Source organism: Vidua macroura, chromosome 7 (assembly GCF_024509145.1).
Source record: "Vidua macroura isolate BioBank_ID:100142 chromosome 7, ASM2450914v1, whole genome shotgun sequence".
NCBI classification, from domain to species: Eukaryota; Metazoa; Chordata; class Aves; order Passeriformes; family Viduidae; genus Vidua; species Vidua macroura.
Window position 1 is genome coordinate 28,302,894 of NC_071577.1, and position 9,727 is coordinate 28,312,620.

Sequence of the window (9,727 nt, forward strand, 5' to 3'; positions counted from 1 at the left end):
TGCACCTCTGACCCCAGCTTCTGCCCTCTGGGTGTCCTGAGACAAATCCTTATGTGGGATTTGTGGACCTCAGTGTGGTGAATAAGAAGTGGTTTACTTTGATAAGCATGAAGCGCTTTCAGTGTGGAAAGGGTCAGTAGTGTTACAATGGAGTGAAAATGTGTCTGGAAGGGAGAAACTTCTGCCAGAATGGCCTGGCAGAGCAGTGTGAGAAAAGAGATCAGACACCTCTGAAGGTAACCAGCTTAGCTCTGAAGAGGGGGAAGGATGTTCTGTGCACAGTGCAGACATTTTGGGATCACCAGCAAGGAGTCAGCAAGCATTTGGCCCTAATTATTTTGTGTGTCCTGGTACCATCTTCCTTTCCTTGTCTTGAAGGGGAAAAAACTCGTGCTGGAAGGAACTGTATTTCTTACCAGGGATGTAATACAGTTAATGCACTGTGCTCTGCAGCAAATAATTACACAGAATAAAACATCTGTCTGTGCCTGGGGAGACAGCAAGAGAGGTCATCTCTCTCCTCCTTGCATGTGCAGGGCAGAAGGTAGCACTGGGAGTTTAATCATGGTAAATAAATGTGTCCTGGCACAGTGAGGGAAGGCTGCTGGTTTATCTCCAAAATAACTCCCTCTTCCCACCCTGGTTCAAGAGGCAGTGAATCCATTCTCACTGGGTGGGGTGTGAATTAAGCCCTTATATGTCTGCAGCTCTGAAACACTTAGTTCTTCCGTTCATAATGACTTTTAATTATGGAAGTCATCAAGAAAAGTCACCAGAGGGTTTGGGCCTTGTTGCTGGCTTCCTTTCACAGCTCTGAATAACTTCCCCACAGGAAGGGTGGACTCCTATCATGTGAGGTTCACAGCTGACAGCTCTTCCAGTAAAGCATCCAAAGTGTAGCCCACAAGAGTGAAAAGTAAAGGAAAAACCACCCTCTGATTTCATTTAAATGAAGAAGAATGTCAGTCCCTCAGCCTCTCAGATCACAGCAGTCTAAGCACTGACTGGCTTACCTTGGGGCAAAGTAAATCTGTTTCTAAAAGCTGGAGACAGGACAGAATTTCCTGTAACCTGCCCCAATCTGATGCTGATTTTATCTAATTTAACTTGGTGAAAATAAGATGCGGTGTTCACTGTTTGCTCTGGACTGAAACTTTTACCCTCCATACGCCGCCGTGCAAATGCAGCAGCAGCGTGTGAGAGGCAGGAAGTGAAACAGGCTGGTGAGGTTGTTTGTGTTTCCCGGCTCAGCGCCACTCCGGGCGTGAGGAGCGTATTAATGCTTCATCCAAAACCCGATCTTGGGCAGAAAATCGCAGCAGTGGGAGCAGAGTGAGTGAAAAACCCCTCCTGCCAAACCCTCAGGTAGCTGGGAGCAGAGCATCACCCTGGTTTTCAGTCTGGCAGGCCGTTTTGGCAACTTAAAATCCAAAAGAATTGCAGGCTGCTGTGTTAGCAAGGCTGTTCAAAGCCTTCCTCCCATTTCTTTCCGCAGCTTTCATTATAGTAAAATTTCCAAGTGTAGCAGCTTTGTCCAGCTAACAGTTGTACAGCTTACAATAGGGAACAAAGTCCCCATAGAGTTTTATGCCTGATGTAAACAAGGCAAATGAGATACCGTCCAAAAGTAATCCCTTTCTAATCAATGTGCTGCAAGCCAAAAAGCAATCAAATAATCCAGACAAGCAAATATTTTGCTCCAGAAGGATCAGAGTCAAGATATATCAATGCTCAGGTATTAACATTAAATCACAGTCACATTATCAGAATTAATAACTCTAAGACTCATTTAAAATGCAGAGCGCAGTATGGTATTTTTCCAGCCAGAGCAATGGGGCAACATGCCAGAGGGAAGATGGAGCTCTTATCATCTTGATGAAAAATGACCCAGAAACGCTGTTTAAAAATCCAGAGTTACCAGAGAAGTGTTTTATACGGAAATGAGTATGGCCAGCTGCTCCTTACCCCAGTAAAATCAGGTCTGTTACAGCAGAGAAACTGGGATCCTTTAGGAGGGCTTAAAGTTAAATATAAGACAATACTGCAGTAACTGTCAGTGATCAGAAGGCACCTCCTCCCTCCAGCAGTGGCAAAGAGGCCCTGCAGCAGCTGATTGCTCTGTTTCACGAAGCCAGAGGAGAGAGTGGCGCTGCTAACACCTCCCATGGCTCCTAACCTTGGTTCTGTTTATTGCTGGAACAGTGGAGCTTTCTGCAGGGGGAGAGGGGGAGAGCCTTGCACAGGACATGCTGTGGATAGATGGATCTCTTCTCAGGTGGTGGCTGAAGGCAGGCACTTACATGCCTGGGAGTTAAAGAAATACTGTGTGTTATTACGGAGGGAGATGGGTTTGGCATTTTTTTCTGGGATTAGAAACGGGAGAAGGTAGGTAATAGCACTGGAAGCTTAACAAATCTTTTTGGTTCCTTCCAGCCTCCTTCCAGCTACCACTGCCAAGCCCAGTTTGTCTTGGGTTAACAGCTGATGGGCATCTCTTTGCTCCCACTCATTTTCTCCACCATTTGATGCCCCTCTAAGCACCAGCTCCCAGAGTCCATCTTTCTTTCCCCACAGTTCCTCTCAGTGGATGACCAGGAACGAAATTACTCAAATTCTTCCATCACCCCTCAGTATCTAGCCAAGATAAGCAGTTACTGAGATGCCTTAACTGCTACAAAAGAGTCCCAGTCTTCTGTCCAAGATCTGTCTTTATGTCTCAGTTGATTTTCTGGCTAATTCTCTAGATCTTTCTTCACCTAGATCTTCAGGCTTAGTTATCATCAGGCATTGCAAAAATGGTGACAATAAGTTCCTGAAGTCCCTATAAATAACAAGGAATGTGTGCATGCATGCAACTTGTCAAGTAAATTTTTACAATATGAACATATGTATAGCACAGCCTGAGGGTTTTGTTTTTATTTCTTTACACATATGTGGTATGTCTGTAGCTGAAAATGTTAGATGATGTCAGCATCATCAGTCAGCATCAAAAAGTGAAATTTGTGCTCATAATTTTGTTGTAGTCTGCTAATAATTGGGTGGTGGTTTTGATTTTTTCCAGGGAGTCTTTTCCAATGATTTTGGTTGCAAACAAAGTTGATCTAATGCACTTACGGAAAATTACAAGAGAACAGGGGAGAGAAATGGCAACAAAACATAACGTAAGTTTGTGGGATTGTTTAATGGGTTATTGAAAGTCCTATGACAGGCATAAGTTTGTGGGATTGTTTAATGGGTTATTGAAAGTCCTATGACAGGCATAAGTTTGTGGGATTGTTTAATGGGTTATTGAAAGTCCTATGACAGGCATTTCGTCCTATGACGAAAGCTGTGCTCATTAGGAGCAGAATTAAAGCTTACAATTAAACATTTGTAAATACATTTTTGACTACTACAAAGTAGCAGCTATGCAGTTTCATTTCAGTAGGGCCAAATCTTCACTGAAACCAGAACCTCTGCTGTGCACCAGACTGTAGCAGAGCTGTGGCCATCACTAAGACTTATGTACAAGGTGTCTGAAAGTGGTGAGAAGTGTTCAGGATGAGGGAAGAAAGTGCACCTCCCTGGAGTGAAAAGGCAAAGTCAGACTTTAGGAGGTATATCCAGGTGCCTGAGCTCTTTAAAGATAATGAAGTTAATAGGGTTGTAAAGCCTATATAAATCGGGCCCACCATCTTAGCTCTGCATTATTCATGCTGTTAGTTTAGCCTGAGAAATTGGTCTTAGATGGGTGTAGATCACATGCTGCTCCACTAACCACCTCTAAATGCCATCAACCCTGAATACCCAGAGGGAGACAACAACTCCCTTAGGAGGTGGAACTGAAGGAAAGGTTAAAGGCAAACAAGCCTGAGACCTCTTGGCAGCTTGCTGTGCCTAAAGGACAAGCTGTGTGGTGGTTTCTGAGCAAACCTTGATGGGAGTTTGGCGGGGCAGGTTCACTCCCCCCGCTCCCCACGGAATCTGGTTTCTGTCAGAGCCAGGACACCTAAACTGCAGCACAGCATGTTGTGTCCATCTCTATACACACGCCTTGGGAAAGGCCATGCATGAAAGTACCTTATCAGAGACAGTTTTATAAATCTGCCAGTGTGCTGGACAAGCACACTAGGAGGCCCCATCTGGCTGTCAGACTTTGAAGGGGAAGATCATTTTACACTGAATGGGAATTGTAGTCATGAAATATTCATGCAGTAGTCCCAATAAAATGTGGCAAGCAAGAATTTTTGGCAAGTGCTGGTCTTTCAACAACGTTTGGCTATTCTCATGTCTGTGAGCACAGCTCAAGGGGAGAGAACATCTGACGACATGAAGTCTGGGATTATTCTCCCCCAGACCCAGAGCTCGATAGCAGCTGTTTAGCCTGGTGCTTATGCCAGACTTTTTGCAAGCAGCCGCTGACCTTGCTGCAAGTGTGAGGGTGTTGATAGCAGTGTCATGGCAACATTTTGTTTACCTGTATTTCCATGGTATTAGCAGCCTATTTCTCCAGCCTTTAGGCTTTTCATTTTGAAACTGGTATTATCACCGATCTCTTTCATGATACACTTCTCTCCTCCAGATTCCTTATATAGAAACGAGTGCCAAGGACCCACCTCTGAACGTGGACAAGGCCTTCCATGATCTCGTGAGGGTAATAAGGTGAGCTGCAAACTCCTGCCTTCCTCACTGCCCATGGATGGGATGCAGGAGTTATGGCCCAGAGAGTCAGGAGCCAGTTTTTGGGGAGCAGGTTTTCTTGGGGGTAGGATATTTCTGATGTTTATTAACTTTCTAGTCCTGTATCTGCTTAGGTATGTTACTAGCACTTAGCTACCCATGCAGGACATCAGTACCGAGCCCAGTAAGAAATAACTGTGGCCATAATGAAATTTTTTTATTCAATGAACAGTGCAAAGCCTACTATAATGATCAGCTCTAAAAGGCTAGCATTGAAAGCTCTGGACCAGTAATTTGGGTTTTCATAGTTTTGTCCTCTCAAGGTCTTGCCTTGCCAGAAGTTAAAAAGGACTGGCAAAAAATTCTACAAAATTCTAATGCTGTAGTGACTTCTAACATTTTCTGCTCACTAAATAGAAAAAATTAAGCCATTTTGTATGAGAAACTGCATGACCTAATGGCTAAGCCCCAGGTTTCCTCAGACTGCAGAGGTTTGTTCCCAGTTTTGGCATGAGCTGCCTTTTGGCAAACGCATGCTCTCCAGGCAAACCCCTGCTCCGGCTGCCAGCAGGGAGGGACTGCCTTCCCAAAGCCCAGCTCCCCTGCAGGAAAAGAGCTGCACACACATCCCAGTATCTCGGCTGATAACCTCAGCTCTCTCTGAGAAGATTTGTTTTTCTGGCACTAGTTGTCTGCCAGATTTTCTGGGCCCTCATTTTTCATGTTTTGGGAGGGCGCTGAGCTGAAATCACGCTCCTCCCTGCCGTGCAGTCAAAGTGCCTCGCCCGGCAATTAAACCACAAGGCATTTATTCACAGCATATCTGTACTTGTGAATATCCTAGCAGAGCCTCAAGCCAGCCTCCATCAAAACCAGATGGTACTGCCCACTCTTCCCTCATGTCTCAAAAGCAGAGGGCAGAAAGTCTTTGGAGAACTGAGTTGGAAGTATCCCAAGCTCTTTCCTAACTGTTCTCTAACTCAGTATTAGCTGCCTAGATATTACTTCTGTGTTGCAGCAAGCTCTTACCACCATCTACTCTGCTCTGCAGGAAAGGAAAACAGCCAAAAATAAGATGGAAAGGCTTTGTTTGCTTTCTCCACGTACTACAGCTCCAGGCAGGCTGAAAGAAGTATTGTAATGAGGCATTACTAATTTCAAGCCCTGAAAATGCACTCCATAACCTCAAAAATAAGTGGTTCGCCTCAGTTTCCTGAGTAGCTACTGTGAAAGTCCTTGCCAGCCTATGATGCCAAGGGCACCAGAAATGTTCACAAGAGCTGGAACTCAGGTTAAGTCAGCAGGGAGATGCTGTGTGATCTGGCTGGTCAGTGGCTACAAAGAGGCTTTGCTTGGTTTTTGGACATTACAAACTGTCCACAGTCGAGGGTAGCATCACCCATCAAGTATTGTTTTTCTGGTTTTCAAGTAAGATTTTTCAATTAAAATGTAAAATTCAGCTCCCTGATAACTGTCATTGTTGAAGTGCTTTGCAAATGAAGGGCTTCCTCAGAGCCCTTGTGAGCTCTCAGGGTGGGGATGCTTGTTCAGGGTTGCACTGTTTGTGCTCCTTGCACTTGGCTGATTCCCAGTTTATTTAGCTTCATGCAAGAAACTGTTGTCTGGAAGTAATGCAGAAAGAAGTGGGGTGATTGAGTCCACTCATTAGATGGTTTAAATTTCCTGATGCCCCTTTTATGCTGCAGCAGTGCACACACAGGAACTGTCACAGCAGAAGCCTTGAATAGGCCCAGGGTGTGGTTTCTGGATCTCTAAAACAGATCCAGAAGAGTCTGAACAGCTTGTGGTCACTTACTGTTTATCCAGATTTAAAGTATTTTCTGAATTTCATCTTTGTAGTTTTGAGCTTTAAAGTTTTATGTTTTTCATGCCTCCACCCTTCATACTCACTGAGAAAAAGTCTTACTAGTCAAGGCTGAGGTTTTTCAGGTGGTTGCAAGAATTTGGAATCTGAGGCTGTAAGAGAAACACCAGCTAAAGCCATAGCGATTTATGCCCCAGTGATGTTTCATCCTGGTCTGGATTACTTGGTATGAACACTTGGTTTAATGCCTGGCATATGACATGACAAAGAGGCTGCTTTTGAACTGCTCAGACTCTCAGGTTTGAATCTACGAAAGCTGCTGGTGTCTGGTGTATGTTTTATCTTGCACTAAAATCTACGTCTACAGGCTGCCTGTCAGGTGTTTGAGCTACAGAGCCTTCACTGGATTTGCACTGCTGGGCTGCCAGAGTAGCTGCTGCAGTTGGGTGCAGCTGCAAACACGCATTTGGGCAGTGCCTCACCTTACTGGACAGGGAGAAGCCCTCAACAGAATGCTTCAGAGGCTGCTCACAGCTCCAGGGCATACTGCAGGAGGGCTCTCAGCTGTGTGTTCCTGGTGACTTCAGACAGCCAGGGACATCTTTCTGGGGTCACCTCATTCTCTCTGCACCGGTGCTCTGCACACCTTCAGAGGAAGCCAGAGCCCCTTTGGCAGCAAACTCAATTTTTGCTTTATTATTTTTTAGCTCCCCTCCCATAACCAAGTCTGCCTCAGTGCAGCTGGCTAAGGGCAATGCCAGCTGAAAGGCAGAAGAGTGTATTTCTCTGTGCTCTCTGTATCTCTCTCATCCTCTTCCCTACTGAGTGTCAGCAGTGTAATGGATGGTTGCATTGCTTAGAGCATCCCTGTTTCCCAGAGCAGCCCCCATGGCAGGGGAGGAGGCAGCAGTTCACCATGGGCAGCTGGAGGCATAGTGCACTGGCAGGACATGCATCTCTGCCATTAGCCTTAATGGCTTCTTTCCTCCTTCCTGAAGAATGCAGGCCAGGCCTTCTCAGCTGTGTGGCATGAAAAGCCATGCAGTGCTGGAAGGGTATATGGAGAGCCGTATGCAAATATGCACATGCACACCAAGATGCTGCTCCACAGGCTGCCCAGGGCTCTGGATCCAGCCCAGCCTTATGCCTCACCTGCCTGCTTTCTTCTCTGTCTCCCAAAACAGGCAACAGATCCCAGAGAAAAGCCAGAAGAAGAAGAAAAAGACCAAATGGCGAGGGGACAGAGCCACGGGCTCCCATAAACTCCAGTGTGTGATTTTGTGATGGGACACCCTGGGAGTGCCTTGGATGCCTCCCTCCTCCCTCCTGACCCACCACCAGCCCGGGCAAGGAGCCGCAGCTCGATGCTGATGCCCACACGGCCCCGTGGCCCCCCGGGCTCCCTACGGCGGCTCAGACTCGGAGCAGGCGGCTCAAAGGGTCCGGAGCCCCGGAGAGGGGCTGCACATCGGGGCCAGCGTGGGAGCTCTGCAAATGGGAGGCAGAAGGGATCAGCAGGACCCCAACTCTCAAACATCCCCAGCATTTTCCAGGGGCCTCCATGATGTTTATAAAAACAAAAAAAGAAGGCAGAAGTTTAAAAAAAAAGTGTTGGTTTTATCTGCAAACATTTCTCTTTGTGACCCATTTCTGAACAGCCTTGAATAGCCCCCCTGTTTGGTACAGTTTTCTGTGTATGTGTGGGGGAAGGGAAAGGGTTTTTCTTTCTCTTAATTTTTTTTGTTCTCTTCTTCCTTTTTGTTGTTTGCTCAGCAAGTGTTGGGTTGCAAAGAAACAACGGCCAGGCTTAGATTTTTTGCACTGGACTCTCTCTTGGGCGGCAGTGCCAAAACACAACTTCATATGAAAGTGCATAGATTTGGAGGAAGAAAATTAATTCCAGCTGCTCTGGGTGCTCCAGACATTGTGTCAGACTCTGGAGGGTTGCCAGCTCACAGACCATAAACTCCAGTTTAGGAAAGGAGGTTTGGGCTTGGATTATATATTTTTTTCTTACCCTTTGTCAAGAGGTTTTGTTTCTGTTTTGTAACTTCGGAAATGTCAAACTTAAGACATTTTGTTAACCTGGAAGTATTTAAATTAAAGTAATTTACAAATGGAAGGGTATGTCATTTTTGGGGGAGGGGGGTGGAGGGGAAGGGAGAAAGGAAGTAAAATCTGAACTGAGTTTGTTATTTGGGTGTTGAATTTCTCCCTCATAAATGCATGTAAAGTGGTGTGATCTAAATCACTCTGTTATTCCTTAACCTTTCCCTGCAAAGCCACTCGTGGGTAGATTAATTGTTTTGCTTTTCCCAGGCTCATCTCACACACACAGGAAACAAAATCTGTTTATGGAGCTTGGCTCAATGTTTCTTCTTCTCCCTCCTTTGCCAAGCTGGTGACTTGAAAGGAAGAGGTGTTTTTAAAATTATTCAAGTGGGATGGGTCTCTTCATAAGCTGACTGTATCTAAAATGTCTCCCTGAAAACAGCAAGGACTAAATATGCCTTATGAAAAGACAAGGCAAAAAACCTGCAAGCATTCAAACTGCCATCTGTAGCACCAGAAATATGGCTATGCACATCCTGGAGGGGCCACGTGTTCTTTCACACCTTTCCTGGCAGTAAGAACTGCAATAGCAAATTTGTCTTTCATGGTATGTCATCTGCTGGATTGAATCCATTTGCTCCATTCACATGGTCACCAAATCTGTGAAGTATCAACTTGCTTTTCATCAGCTTGAATCCTATTCAAATATGCTTTGTGGGCATGACTTAAAATATTGGCAGAGTATGAATGCCTGAGATTTATGTGTCTGAGCCCAGAAAATCCTGGTATTGGATATTGAGGATCCATCCAAGATGATGGATCATCACAGACTTAGTTGTCCATACTTGTCGATTTGCCGCCAGATTTCATTTCTTGACCCTTTTTAGAAGGGGGTTGGCTGCTGATTATTTTTCAGGTGAATGAGGCTAATGGAAACATATTCTTAATTTGTCTTCATCACAGCTAGAAGATGGCAAAAGCCTGTGGCTGGCTCAGCAAGCTGCTCAGGGTAATGCTGGCTCTGCTGCCTCTGTCCCCTTTGGTGTGGTGACAGATGCTGGGGATGGATTAAGAAGGGGGATATTGGAAAGAAGTATCTCTCACAGACCCTTAGGTTGGATATGGGCCATACACTTCAGTGAAGTAGCAACGTGCTGTGTCAGCTGAGATGTGGCTCCCGACCATCACAGC

At 45.5% G+C, this 9,727-nt stretch overlaps 1 protein-coding gene across 7 annotated transcripts in view; it reads left to right on the top strand.

Moving 5' to 3' along the window:
- MRAS (muscle RAS oncogene homolog) overlaps nt 1-8,606 on the top strand; it is a 38,731-nt gene extending 30,125 nt beyond the window's left edge. For all 7 annotated transcript variants that reach the window (XM_053982654.1, XM_053982648.1, XM_053982649.1 and 4 more), the window contains 3 exons: nt 3,062-3,161; nt 4,562-4,641; nt 7,669-8,606. In XM_053982654.1, coding sequence (XP_053838629.1) covers nt 3,062-3,161; nt 4,562-4,641; nt 7,669-7,768 — 280 coding nt within the window. In that variant the 3' untranslated portion in view covers nt 7,769-8,606. The remainder of the gene's footprint in view (nt 1-3,061; nt 3,162-4,561; nt 4,642-7,668) is intronic.
- Nucleotides 8,607-9,727: the final 1,121 nt, after the last annotated feature.